This window comes from Pseudophryne corroboree, chromosome 2, assembly GCF_028390025.1.
Source record: "Pseudophryne corroboree isolate aPseCor3 chromosome 2, aPseCor3.hap2, whole genome shotgun sequence".
Classification (NCBI taxonomy): domain Eukaryota; kingdom Metazoa; phylum Chordata; class Amphibia; order Anura; family Myobatrachidae; genus Pseudophryne; species Pseudophryne corroboree.
In genome coordinates, this window is record NC_086445.1 from 480,474,638 (window position 1) to 480,490,253 (window position 15,616).

A 15,616-nucleotide genomic window follows, 5' to 3' on the forward strand; every position below is an offset into this window, starting at 1 on the left:
CTGAGGATTTCCTTTTCATATTAAAGAAGATTCCTCCTCGTCCTCTGATACTTTATCAGGGATGTGCAGGACATCTCTAATAGCTTTTATCAGGGCCTGTATACCCTGTGACAAAACTGCATCCCCCCCTCCCGAGTCCACCTTGCCCTCCTCCAGGTCTGATACATCATCATCATCAGTATCATCCTGCATGATTTGGGCCAGAGTACGCTTCTGTGGACAAAGGGTAGGGGTCTGAGACGCTGGAATGACCACTGAATCTCTATTCATCAGGTGATCAACAGATTGCCTTAAGTATTGTGTCTCCTTCTTATTTTGGGATAATTTATTCAAAATATTTGAAATCATCCCTTTTAATGAATCTAACCATACTGGTTCAGATCCACTAGCCTGAGAATGTGTACTATCCTGAGTACACAGCAGTGATCCCCCAGATTGAGAAAAACACTCTGCTGTGCATGATACACACACAGGAAAATAGGGTAAAACACAGTTAACCCACACTGAGCCCTCTAGGGAGACACAGAATATAATAGACCCAACCACACAGTGCCCCTATAGCTAAAGTACAAGATTAGCTGGGTCGCAAACTAAGTACCCTAAATAGGATTTAGTATACCAAATACTCTCTCCCCCCCCCCCACCCTTTGCTATGACCCCTTGGTACCGCTGAGGTGCTCTGTGGTCCTTGTGGAGGAGCTGTGCTTCCCTGCCAGTCTGCCTGTGGATAGCTGCAGAGGGAAAATGGTGCCGGTGAGCTGCTGGATTCGCTCATAGTGAAGCCACGCCCCCTTAATGGCGCACGATCTTCCCATTTTTTTTATACTGGCTGAGGTAATTTCTGTGCTACAGTGGGTTAAAACCCCTGTAGAATTGCTGCCAGTGTGGGTATATGTGTGTTGTGGCTTCAGCTCGCCTCTCACTGCGGAACATACAGCACCCTGTGCCATTACAGCCGGTGACCCGCTAACCGGGACACCGGACACCTACTCACCACTCTTCTTACTTCTGGCTCTGTTAGGGGAGGTGGTGTGCTGCGGGTCTGTACGCTCGCCGTGCTGGGGCTTGCGAATAGGACCCTCAGGAGCTCAGTGTCCTGTGAGCGGGGAATGGGACCATTAACCCTAGGGAGGTTGGGCCGTTATCCCCCCTAAGTTCCATGAAGCAGGCAGTCTGGTGCCAGCCAGACCTGCCTGAAACCAATAAAAAGGAAAATAAATGCAGAAATGCAGAAAACTCTGGGCACATTTTCTAAACTGAGTTTGGTAGGTGGGGCACAGAGGGAGGAGCCAGTCCACACTATCAATTTCTTGAAGTGCCCATGGCTCCTAATGGACCTGACTATACCCTATGGTACTAATGTGGACCCCAGTATCCTCTAGGACGTAAAAGATAAATTAACTTATCACCAACAGTTCCAGGAGAATTTAGCAGTACCAGTTCAACGGATGAAGAAAGGAGCAGTAGTGAGAGTTAATAGAAGGTTAATTATAGTGATATATAGCAAGACAGCTTCACTAGCTTTGGATCAATCATGGAGCCCAGTATTTTTGAGACGGTCTGCCTAGCTACACAATTCAGCAGTTAATGTCCTGGCAGAAATACACTGGTTATATCAACAACTGGTGTAAGCTCTGCGGTGAAATGTAATAGATGGACACCTCTTGTAAGCATCACAGAAAGTGACTGACTGGGAAGCCACAACAGTAACAGCCCACTCTCCCCAGCCAGCACCAGCAGTTAACAGAGCCAGATGATGGAAGCCCCCACAGTGCATGGAAGCCCCGGTCCCACTGTCACCAAGAAGTATGAAGGATAATTGGCTGTGGGGGAAGCCACAAAGGTGGCAGCCTGTTCTCTCCAGTTAATACAAGCAAGCAACAGTACATCTGAGGTTAACAAATGCCTCTGGAGCTTGGAATTGGCAGTGCATGTAGATCTCTCCCTGTCACGGGAAGCACAAAAGCTAAAAACCAGGGATTCCCAGTGGATATCAATCAGTGGAGCAACAGACAGAGCATGGCCATATCTCAGTGTCCCTGGCAAGAGAAGACCCCAGGACATCATGGACCAGCAGGGAGGAACACACAAGGAATCAGAGTCTACCAAAAGCACCCCCAGGGCATCAGAAGATTTTCCACTGTAGAAGGGAGGTGAGAGGACTCCCCAGGTATCACTGGAGTAATATACAGGACTTGCAGGCTTGTGAGCTGTAAGTCTAGTGCCTTACTCCATTCCTACACAGGCCATGCCCCCATAAATATCAATTTAGAGAATCTTTAAGGCTTAAGACAAAGATACAGATTCACATGTGAAAAGGTGTAGAGTCTCACCAACACATTGTTCCATCGCAGACCAAAATTCAGACACTCACAGGCACGACCACAGAAAATGCCAGAAGTCAGCATTAGAATTATTACACTTATGGCAGGAGGTAAAGGTCAGCCACCAAAGCTTATTCAAGATGCACTGGAGTCTAGTAGACTGTGCAATATATAAAGTTGGATCTAAAACTGGACATGGGCCGAGTCCACATAGATGGTGCCACGCAACAACATCCACTTATTGTTTATCAGGCAGCCCAAGTCACCCTCCCACTGTAATTTCAGACTGAAACCCCCCCATCCCCAAAGTTTAGCGCCAAGGAGGAGTAGAAATGGGATATACGCTTTGTAGAAGCAAGGGTATGGAGCAAGGTGATTTAGAGCTAACCGGCGCAGTACAGAGAGCGTGACGGAGCTGCAAGTATCTATAAAACATACATGGAAGACCAAAGTCTACACTGAGCTCAGATAAGGAACGGAGCAAACCATCCTGATACAACTGACCCACCGTTCCAACCCCACAAGATAACCACAGGGACCTACACTCGAGAATAATGAGTACTGAATTAGGTGGACTACCCCACAGAGCATAGCAGGCATCTGTGCCAGAGTCACCCAAACTCTTAGCTGCCGATTGCCAGACTCTATGAGCCTGCACCAAAATAGGGGAACAGCACCATAAGGAGGATTTAGCAAGCAGCTACTGGAGCTGATATAGCTGTAGACCAGCCATATGAAATAAGGCCCATTGCGCATCCTCATGTTCGAATCTGGATCGAAAACCCAGTCCTGAAGATGCTGAGCAGCCAAACAATACAGTCTCATATCAAGAAACGCCAGGTCCCTCTCTCCTCGATGATATAAGATTTTATATTCAATATAACCTTGCTTATTCTCCAAAATAATGAAAGCAACATATAGTGGGCTTTTAAGGAAATTAAGGAAACAGGGAAGTACACCGGAGAATGTTGCAAAACATAATAATTTTGGTTGTATGACCATCTTCACGTGGTCTATCCGACCGGTAACTTGACAGAGGACGCCTCTGCCACACATGTGACCAAGCCTTAAAATAATCTTGAGATTGGATATTTAGGGAAACATAATCTGTAGCATTATGAGTAACTTGAATAGTATTTAAATTGCAAGCATCATCGAAAAGGATCATTTTAGGACTGTGACATACTGTAGAAAAAGAGGGTGGACAAGGAAGACCAGGGACTTATCCCAATTAATCAGTACACCTGAAAAAAATGGTATCTACCATTTCCAAAAGAGACGTCAGGGAGCGCTGGATGTCTGACAAAAGTAACAACATTTCATCCTCAAAGTGCAAGTTTTTCCTCACGACCTGAGACCATAAGTCTCACCAACCCCAATAACAAATGAAATGACTGTGTTGCACCAAGTAGAAAATTAAAGACCTCATACAAGAAAAATAAACAAAAACAACAAGAAAAACTGCCTACCCTGGCCCACCCAGCATACCTATTCTCAACCAACAACTAACCCCTGAAAATCAACTAAACCCAAATAAGTAACTAACGACCTAAACAGAGTACAAAATATAAAGTTAAGTAATTTAGGAGGCAACTACACACATATGCCTTCAGGACTTGACTCAACCAGCCCAGGAGTAAGGAGCCAGCTGAGACTTCCCCAAAACATACAGCAGGCAATACTCTGGACATATAAACAGGACAAAACTTAAACATTTTGATACAGAACAGCAATCGATGAACAAATAAATTAGAATAAAATAAAAGCATATATGTAGGGAGCAATATAGCAGAAATGCACAGTAATCAAACATAACACACAATGGAAGGAGTTTCATCCTGGAGAACTGTTCTATGCTGCATCCGGACTATAGATATACAATGTCTAGGTCGACATGCATTATGTCGACACTGACAAAATTACGACATATGAAAGGTCAACACTGGAAAAGGTCGACAGGTACAAAAGATTGAAATATTCAAATGGTCAACATGGCAAATGTCGACACACATAGTGTCTACACATTTTTTGGGGGTTTTGTCATGTTTTTGAACTTTTTCCATCCTTGACTATCCATGTCACAAATCTTAACCTTTAGAAACCTTATGGTTCTTGTGGTAACCTTCTACAAATGGTGGTCCCAGATGTAAAACTAACCCCAAAAATGCAAAAAAAAGTGTGTTGACCATGTTTGGTTCAACCATAGGCCATGTCGGCCTTTTGACCATGTCGACCTTTTCCAGTGTAGACATTTCATATGGCTACCTTTTGTCAATGTCAACCTTTTATCAATGGTGACCTTGTGTACAGTATGTCGACCATATGGGGTCAACCTAATGACTGTAGACCTAATAACTGTAGCTCTACTATTCCACATCCAAATCCCGCAACCATTTCTTAATCTGCATAAATTGTGATCTAGATTTTTTCACATTCACGGAAAAGTCTTGATAAATAGCAACTTGCTGTTCATTAAACTTCAGAGGGGCCACTGGTCTTGGTAAACCATAAAATTGTATCACGGCCCTTATATTTCAGATTATTAGCAATAAATGTGGGACTCATAGGGGAAGGGATCATGGGTGTACAATGAAAAACTAGGGTAAAGCTTCTTACACAAAAAGTGGCAGTCAACCAGGATTCCAGGAAATATTCAGAATTGTTATGTAAACAACCAGGAGAACGTTATTGCAGAAGAGGCGCCACTTATTTATTTAGATCATCTAGACGGCAGCCAAGGAGGAAAGACCCGTGTGACTTATGAGAACCTCTGAGAGCAGCCAAGACATCTAGTCCCAAAATTGGGCTACCTTAGGGCATGACCACTAAATGTGTAATTAGGTGCCCTCCCCACCACAGTTCCACCAACACCGGTCTGAGCCGTACATTTTGTGTAAACTGGTGGGTTCCAGGTTCCATATGTATCAAATCTTTTATGCATTTTCTTTAAGTGAGGAAGAAATGGAGGCCATAGAGACCCTTTCATGGACAACAGATAATGTGTCCTCATCAGTTGGACTCCCCAAATCCCTTTCCTACTGATGCTCATGACTCATGCTGACTGATAATTTGGCATGGAGTAAAAAATTGTATAGGGTAGAAATTATTCCCTTTGAGAGAGCACTACTAAGGCATAAGAACTTGAGTAGGGTCAAAGATCAAGCAATTGAGCAGAGAGGAAGAGAGGCAATGAAGTGGCGGATTTACATATAAGCTAAACAATTGATAGTAGCAACTTGAATTTGTGCTGTAAAGAACCCAGAGAGGTGCAGATACCTGAATCTAGGAGATCGGAAACCACCCTAATGCCGCCTTCAGTTGATATAGGAAAGCGATTGCTGTTATAACCTGGTATGAATGCTGGATTATACCATATAGAAGTAACAGGAGACGGTTAGGAGGTGATCTCAAAATAAGTTTTACAATGATCCCATACCAAGCAAGTGAAGGCAATCACCAGGTGTGATCGAGCAGGTTCAGGTCTATCCAAAGGGATCAATCCCAGTATGGAAGACATTGAGGGAACATTACATGAGTTAGCGTCTACTGAGACCCATCTTGGTACATGTGTCTATGCAAACTAAGCCACTGCTTGACACAGGTGGGTAGCATAATAATAAAGGCTAGCATCAGGAAATCGGTACCACAGTTGGTAGTTGGGCGCCTAAGGGTGAGAAAGGTAATATGAGATGGTTTTAGCTTCCAGCCAAATTGAACAAACCACCTATATAGTTGTGGTAAGGTCATTTTTGGAACTGCAACAGGTAGGGTCTGGAAGAGGTAGAGCAGTCGGGCATAAGATTCATTTTGATTGTCACTATCCTACCTAACAAGAAATAATAAGGTCCCGCCAGCAAAGCAAATCTAGTTTAATGGCAAAGGGGTAAATTTGCCGCACATAAAGATACATATCTGCTTGTAATATAGACTCCCACTATGTGGAGGGTGAGTTGAATGGTTTATCTTATAACCCGATAGAATGCCATATTCAGACAGGGTTTGAAGTAATTTGGGCAGAGATGTGTGAGAAGTTAAAGTTAGAAGACCATCATCAGCAAATAAGTACACCTTATATTCCTCCTTGCCTACTGACACTCCCCTAATATTTGAGTCTACATGAATTTGAGCTGCAAGTGGCTCAATAACTTAGCAAAGTACCATGGGTGACAAAGAGAACCCCTGCCTGGTACCATTAGTTATCGAAAAAAGGTGTGAGAGAAGCCCATTCACAGAGACCCTGGCTGAAGGGGGGGAGTAGAAGGCCTGGATGCCACAGAGAAAATCATCTTCTAGACCAAAGGTACCAAGTATTTGTATCAGAAAAGGCCAACTGTACCGGTCAAAGGCCCACTTGGCATCCAGAGAGAGCCCTAAGGCCGGAGTGCAAGAACTGTTAGTAAAGTGGATGAGGCTAATCCCCCGCCTGGTAATATCACAGGCCTGTCTCCCAGGTATAAAGTCAACTTGATCATTATGGGTCAAACCAGGTAACACCAGGTTCGGGTGAGTAGTAAAGATCTTTGCATATACCTTGACATCAGTGTTCAACAGCGAGATGGGCCTGTAGTGGGTACAGTTGGAGGGGTCCTTCCTTTCCTTGGGGATAATGATAATTCGAGCCTTAACAGCTTCTCTGAAGAAGTATCCCCCGGACATCACTCTGTTGAAAACTTCAACAAGCTAAGGGGGACTATGGAGTAAATGTTTTGTAGTAGGTGACCGTAAAAGCATCTGGGCCTGGGTGTCACAACTGAGGGCTCAGGCTGACTGAGGGAAACCTCAGATGTAGGGGCTGGCGTGTAGGTGAACCGTGGAGGTGAGATTAGGTTCCTAGACATACAGGATGTTAGAACACCTTGAACCCGAAGGCTTGACTACAACAACGGAGTAAAATATAACAGTCAGTTTATTGAACACACAGTATAAATCTTGGCAATTAAATATCTTCAACAGTGAGTGCAGAATGAAAATGCAGTACAGTTCCTGGGAATGCAACTGGTATTTGAGACTGTGGCAATGCAGAACAAGATAACAAAGTCCTTGCCAAAATCCGGAGTTTGAAAGTCCGTGGCCACAGCTAACCGCTGTAATGAGGAACAAGCAAGTACTGCCCAGTAGGTGGTAGACAGGAGACTGGGATAGGCACTGAGGTTGAAGAGATTTAGATAGGATTGCCAGAGACTACCGGACGGAACCGGTGTGAGGAAATATGTGCTGAACTCACCACTGGAGCAACAGTTCGATGGTGAGCATCGATGGATACTGTGGTCCGATGTTGTGTAGAATGATATGCAGGGCGATATATGAATACCGCTGGAGATGACGTGAAGCACCGCTGTAGGCAGATGGTAACACCAATCACTGCTGGAAGCTGAAAGCGATGTAAGCGACACGCTGGAAGCCAGTGACAGTTTACCACATAAGCTAGTGAGCGATGCCGTAGATAATGGAAGCAATAACGATACCAGCACACCGCTGGAAGCTGGAGGCAGAATAGAACCAACGCTGGAAGCCGATGTCAGGACCGCAGTAGAAAGCCAGGAAGCAGAGCTGGAACACTGCAGGAGTCAGGCTGCACCACAGGATGGTAATTGGTGCCGGTCTCTTGGAGAAGCTGAATCACAGGAACTGGAATACCTGTAAAGTCAAGCTGAGAATTCACCAAACAGGAGAGACATGTATGCAGGATTGACAACCAAAGCACTGACTATTATCCAGCCCTGGAGCAGGATATTTATACCAGCTGGTGAGCAGGGATTGGCTGGATAATTACACAGAGTCCAGACTGCAGCGGATAGGCTGAAAACAACATGTGAGGAAAACAAACATGGCTGCGCCCATGTTTGAAACTGGAGGGAAAGTCTGTTTGTATATTACATGTGAGAATCGTCAGTAATGGCGGCGGAGACCTCAGAAGGCAGGAGATGCCATACTTTAAAAAGATAGATTTTTAATATAATGTTGCCATGTCAGCGCTGCTGCGATCACCGAGGAGATCCTTGAGACACAGATATGCAGTGCGCTGCCCGCAGACAGCGTAGGTGGAACCCAGGCCTGGAACGCCGGGCCAGTCTCAGAGGGCACTTAGCATGTAAATAATGGGGGCTAATAACCCGTATCGTGACACTGGGGCCTTAATAGCCTTTAGGCCCTTAATCGTATCAGAGACCTTGATCTTGGTACAAAGAGATTCAAGGACTGATGAGGACAATTTAGGGAAATGGCAGTGGGACAGAAAATTATGGAGTCCTCAGTTGGAGGAGGGTTTTTTCGCAGAGGATGCAAGATTACACAGCTGAGCATAGAAACTCCAATGCTCAATAGTTATTTATGTGGGATCTTGGACAGGTGTCCCTGAGTGAGATTTAATCAACAGGACATTGTCTCCCTTTTTGTAGAAGATTTGGTTAAGCCGTCTAAGGGAGGACTCCGCTTTCACTGTAAGTAGGAGACCCATTTCCACCACTAGTGGCCACCTACATGTGGTAATCCTCCACTGAATCAGTGGTTTAATGGAGCTTACCCAACGGAGTTACAAGGGTCATGAGTTCTAGGAGTCGCTTAGACATATATTGTTGTTTAGATGTTTAAATAGGGTGCTCCAACAGAGGGCTGGACATTGGAGTCATGTGCAGTGTAGAGATGGTGTGAATGGCTGAATTTGAAACAGTCTCCTCTGATCTCAGGCAAAAGGAGACTGAGCTTCCACAGCCGTCAATAAAGGTTTTTGGGCAAATTTTTCTAGCCTGTCAGTCGACCTGGGATTTTCTGCTCAGCAGAAATATATAATGTGGCCAAAACTTGGAAACACGGGTCACTCACACCTGCACCAGCAGCTGCAGGGACACAACAAAGAAAGAATACTGGCAAACCAATTCAACTTCAAAACTGTAAGCAGAATAAGAAGAGAAGACAGAGCCCAGGAGGCACTACAGGACACAGGCAGCAAGGACTCACCCCAGCAGTACCAGGTATCGGAGCATGACGCCAGGAGCCTCGTGAGCATGATGGCAGAGGGTGGGAGATAACAGCACAATAAGCATCTGCTGCTGCAGGAGACCATAAGGAGTAGGGCAGGGGAGCCCTCTAAAGAGAGAACACAATCTCTGCAAAGCCATCAGAGAGCCCTCCAGGACGACAGGTTCACAAAGAGGCAGAAATGGTGACCCACACTGAACACAGGTAGGAGGCTACGGCACAGACCTGAAAGCGGCAAAGACAGGAACGGGCAGTCCAGGACACCAAATTTAACTCCGAACCCACAGGTGAGAATCCAGAACAGGAATAGGCTGGCCTGGGGCATCACAGCAGGCTACAGGAGCATCAAGCAAGATGATTAGAGACAGAGAGTGTAGGACAGGCATCCTACTCCATTGCCCAATTGCCCACCAGGCCAGCCTATTCCTGTTCTGGATTCTCACCTGTGCTTCTTTTCTGACACATATCTCACCACCAGGTGTGTAATGAGCATTAAAATGATAAATTACATTTTATATCACTTTATTTAGAACACCACAGACACTATAAAATGATTTATGGCTTGTGTTTTAACCTGGCATTATTAGGAAAATTGAGCATTAGATTTGTCTGCCAGAGACTCCAAAGGACACTTTAGCATCGACGATAACACCTTTTCTATGGGGGTCATTCCGAGTTGTTCGCTCGCAAGCGGATTTTAGCAGATTTGCTCATACTAAGCCGCCGCCTACTGGGAGTGAATCTTAGCATCTTAAAATTGCGAACGATGTATTCGCAATATTGCGATTACACACCTCGTAGCAGTTTCTGAGTAGCTCCAGACTTACTCGGCATCTGCGATCATTTCACTGCTTGTCATTCCTGGTTTGACGTCACAAACACACCCAGCGTTCGCCCAGACACTCCCCCGTTTCTCCGGCCACTCCTGCGTTTTTTCCAGAAACGGTAGCGGTTTTTCCCACACGCCCATAAAACGGCCTGTTTCCGCCCAGTAACACCCATTTCCTGTCAATCACATTACGATCGCCAGAACGATGAAAATGCCGTGAGTAAAATTCCTAAGTGCATAGCAAATTTACTTGGCGCAGTCGCAGTGCGGACATTGCGCATGCGCATTAAGCGAAAAATCGCTGCGATGCGAAGATTTTTACCGAGCGAACAACTCGGAATGACCCCCTATGTGTGGCTCATTTAACACATCTTTGGCAACTACAAAGCTCTATGATTGTTCATATATTTCAGAAACCCTTGGCTCGGCAGAAAATATTCTATATTGTTTTTAATTAAAAACTTTCTACAATATCTAATTTATAGTTAATTTTTTTGGTTTGTTTTTTCTTTTGGCTGTGAGACTGGTTCTCCCAATGAAATAGTCTTCAAAAAAAGTTTTGCATGCTAAAACATAGATAATTCAAGAGCTCTGATTTCTACAAAAATAGTAACATATTTACAAAAATAATTTGTTTCCCTTTGCTTGTAAAGACCACTAATTGCTATTTGTTGCTTAACCATAAATTTCATTTTGTAAACAGTTGTTTATTATAATCAGTCTTCTGCTAAATGAAAGAAAAAAAAAACAATTTATTACATAACAAAATAAAAATTATTGTACAGGTACACCACTGATATTCCGGCACCCTCGGTTCCAGCACTGTGCAGGATATCAATTTTGCCGGATTATTGGTGGTATCATAGACGTTGGTGTCGTCAGATTCCTGACCCCCCTCCTGCAGCCTAATTCTATCCAGATTGTCTCCTACAGCCTAACTCCGGCCACGCAGCCTGATTTCCCACCCGCAGCCAGACTCCCCCACCCACAGCCTAACTAAGCCTTCTACTGCTAATATAAGACCTCCCGCATCCTAACTCCCACTCACAGCCTAACTTCCCCCTGCACCTGATATGTCTGGATTAAGGGGGTCATTCCGAGTTGATCGCTTGCTAGCTACTTTTTGCAGCCGTGCAAATGCATAGTCGCCACCCACTGGGGAGTGTATATTTGCTGTGCAAGTGTGCGATCGTATGTGCAGCCGAGCGGTACAAAAAAATTTGTGCAGTTTCTGAGTAGCTCAGAACTTCCTCAACCCTTACGATCACTTCAGACTGTCCGGGGCCGGAATTGACGTCAGACACCCGCCCTGCAAACGCTTGGACACGCCTGCATTTTTCCAAACACTCCAACGCCTTCTTCCTGTCAAATCTCTTTGCGATCAGCTGTGCAAATGGATTCTTCGTAAAACCCATCCCACAGCAACGATCCGCTTTGTACCCATACGATGCGCCTGCGTATTGCGGTGCATACACATGCGCAGTAGTGACCTGATTGCTGCGCTGTAAAAAAAACAGCAGCGTGCGATCAGGCCGGAATGACCCCCTATAAGAGGTGCCGGACTATCAGGTGCCGGATAATTGGTGGTGTACCTATAGTATGGAATACAACATACTGTTACAACACCGTAAAGGCATCCCTGAGGCAAACAAAGGAACATACACACAAAAATGAATATTATAAATTCCGAAGGGTACAACCCAGTATTTTGTTCCTTTTTTTGTTTCACAATTGAGGGTTTCCCTCTAGATCAGAGATGCTCAACCTCAACTCATGTTTTCAGGATTTCCGTGGAAACAGGTGGGACCCAGCAAAATAGAATATCTCACCTGTGCATGATTAAGAAATCTGCAAAACATAACCTGATGGTGGTACTTGAGAAATGGAGTTGAGAACTGTATTAATAATATATTTGAAAAAAAAGAGGAATGTCCAGTCCTCAGTGGATAGAGATTGAATAAATATAAAGTGCAGCACTGTGTTGTATACAGAATTATCTTCATTTTTTTGTGCTGATGTGTCCTCATACATCAATACGCCATGCAAGATTTCTGGTGTGAATGAGCTGCCATGTCTCGTACAACTCACATTGGGCATCTTTTTTTGCGTCTTAAGGCCCCTTACATCAGCAGTAGATTGGGGAAATGGCCTGTTCCCCCAACAGTCATGTTGGGAGATTGGGATTCACGGTCAGGACAGATCGCCGATCATTGATTGCCAAATTGGGGAATCACATCATAGATGTATTGGGGCCTTTAATCACAATGTAATGCAACTAGGACACACGAGGAGACTGTTCTGATTAATTTGGTATATGACACATATATTGTGTGTGACTGAGTCTTTATATGGAGCAGGGGTGTGGTATTGAAAGTCGACAGTAACTAGGTCGACAATGTCTAGGTCGACCACTATTGGTCGAAAGTAACTAGGTTGACAGGGTCTTTAGGTCGACATGTTCTAGGTCGACAGGTCAAAAGGTCGACATGAGTTTTTAATGTTATTTTGGTGTCGTTTTCTTAGTAGAGTGACCGGGAACCCCAATTAGTGCACCGCGTCCCCTCGCATGGCTCGCTTCGCTCGCCATGCTTCGGGCATGGTGCCTTCGCTCCGCTACCGCTTCGCTCGGCACAGATTACCGTTCCAATCGTAGTCCACATGGATCGTTAAGTATGAAAAGGTTCAAAAAAAGAAAAAAATGTGAAAAACTCATGTCGACCTTTTGACCTGTCGACCTAGAACATGTCGACCTAAAGACCCTGTCGACCTAGACACCCTGTCGACCTAGTTACTGTCGACCAATAGTGGTCGACCTAGACATTGTCGACCTAGTTACTGTCGACTTTCAGTCCGGATCCCATGGAGCAGACCTTATACTGGGAAAAAACTGTGGCTGCTACATTGTAGCACTTCATGTACAGATTAAGAGACTCATTCGCACACAGATATACAAGTGTCACATATCAAATTAATGAGCACCGTTTCCTTGTGCATTCTAGTCGCATTGCATCGTGACTAAGATGCATTTTCGGCTCCAAAAAAATAGAAGCAAAAGAGACGCCCAACGCTAGAAGATTCTCATGCGACCTGGTGTGCCAAGAGGGGCTGTTTGGCATGACCGCAGCAAAGATCTATGAGGATATATTTGGACTATTTAATAAGTGCCTCCTCTGTTACCATCATTTATGAGGATGGATGGAGACTATTCTAGCAAATAAAATCTTGACTTAATGCAATGCTCGAAAATAGTGGCAAAAACTGTATGATATCCTCCAAGTATATTCTTTGCATGTAGATGAATATGGCATTCTGTCTTAAAGACTAAGGGGTCTATTTACTAAGCCTAGGATGGAGATAAAGTCGCTGGAGATAAAGTACCAGCCAATCGGCTCCTAACTGTCATTTTTCAAACACAGCCTGTGCGTGGCATTTAGGAGCCGATTGGCTGGTACTTTATCTCCAGCCACTTTATCTCCATCCAAGGCTTAGTAAATAGACCCCTTAATACAGTGATTTCAACCTTTTTTTACTCGCGGCGCACCAAACAATATTTTAAAATTCCCAAGGCACACCATCAGTTCCCCACAGAAAAAAACTAAACACACACATTGGCCCTCACAGTAAAAAAAACACACAAAAAAAACACACATACATTGGCCTACACAGAAAAAACAATAACATTGCTCCCCACATAAATCCTATTGCTCCACACATATGTCAATCACATTTCTCCCCACAAAAATCCTATTGCTCCCTACATGAATTATTCACATTGTTCCCCCCATAAATCCATAAATGATTACTCTCCCCACATAAATCCTATTGAAATCCTATTGTTCCCCACAGGATAAATAAAATAACAAATATTATTATCAGCTGTCCTCTTCCCTGTCCCTCAGTGGCGGGGGCTGTTCATAGTGGAGTTCTGCGAATACTGAGCAGCGGGCGGTCGGGCAGGTGTGGATGTGGGTGGGAAGGAAAGCTGTGTATGCAGGCGGGAACTGGTAGATGTGTATGCAGGCGGGTGGACTGGCTGGGTGGTGAGACGCGGCGGCTGTGACCTATGATATCACATCGTTTTCAAGGTATAGGTCATGGCCAGAGCACGACTGATCCTCTAAGAAGAGCCCAGGGCAACAGTTCAGTCTGGAGGTGCAGGAAGCTACTCTGGCTCCGCGGCACACCTTGCACACTGGTTGAAAAAGCCTGCCTTAATAAGTAACTGATAACAATACCTTTTTATTTCTTTACTTATTTTTTTCCAAAATTTCACAAGCTTACTGTTATTAGCTTGCTATTATTAGCTTTACTAAGAAAATGTTTCTTTTTCATTGTATTCCAGGGTATAATATGGCCTCAGGTCATTACTGGCCTTGTAGTAAATCTTACTAATATTGCTATGAATGCCTTCTTTATGTATGGACTGAATCTGAGAGTAATGTAAGTAATCCTGCATTTAAATGTATTGCTACTATGATATTTAACCTTGCAGTGACAATAGGGCTGTGAGATCTATGTCAGATTTGGGGGAGGAACATAATTATACCTCTTTCACACTGCCAATGCCGGACCCCACCCGGGAATTGGGAACGGGTCCCTCCCGGGTGGGTTCCGGCATTGGCAGCTGCTGCAGGCTTCCCCGACCCGGCAATATGCCGGGCGGGTTGCCATAGCAGCGGGGGGTGGAGGTGAAGGCGGCGCTGGGAGATGGGCTCATCTCCGCGCCGCCTCTCCCTGCAGTAGTAATCGGGTCCCGGGTCGCATCGACCCGGGAGCCCGTTTACGCAGCCACTGACCCGGTATTCAACCCGGGTATAACACTGCTTTATTCCCGGGTTGAATTGCCAGGTCAGGCGACCCGCGATTTCGGCTGTGCCCCTTTCACACCGCACGCCGACCTGTGTCGACCCGACAATATGCCGGGTCGATACCGGGTTATTTGTGCGCTGTGAAAGGGGTGTTAGACATGTGAGATCTGATGGAGCTACATTAGTGAGGTTGGCTGATGATTGCCCACACAGTTCTGTGTGGTCTCTGCCCAACTGCACCCACGCTATCGCTGCCTACATGTGATATCACCCAATTAGACTTAGGTCAGGATAGATTGTTTTTAGTATGTAAATGTGTAGCAATTTTACACCAGTTGGATCAAAAACAGTCTCATTGGCTGTACAAATTGCATTGGGATGTAGTGAATATCCCGGTGCTCAGCAAGATCCCAGCGGATTGAGATGGTAAGTATAGCGGTTAGGGTTAGGCACTAGGAGGGATGGTTAGGCTACGGGAGGAGTGGGTTAGGGTTACAACACTTACCTAAATCCATCTGAGTTTTGAACGCCGGGATTCTGCTAGACAGGATTCTGACCATCGGCATGTTGAGTGATTGGACGTCATACCCAATCTATTGCATTTATTATCATCTTTACAGTAATCATTAATTATCATTAGTACATCTTTTATCTTAGTCATCATCGAAAGCATTTTA

The 15,616-nt window shown here is 44.9% G+C and overlaps 1 protein-coding gene across 2 annotated transcripts in view; it reads left to right on the forward strand.

Moving 5' to 3' along the window:
- LOC135029510 (multidrug and toxin extrusion protein 2-like) overlaps positions 1–15,616 on the forward strand; it is a 220,671-nt gene that overhangs the window by 73,006 nt on the left and 132,049 nt on the right. For both annotated transcript variants that reach the window (XM_063953858.1, XM_063953859.1), the window contains exon 5: positions 14,474–14,571. In XM_063953858.1, the coding sequence (XP_063809928.1) occupies positions 14,474–14,571 (98 nt within the window). The remainder of the gene's footprint in view (positions 1–14,473; positions 14,572–15,616) is intronic.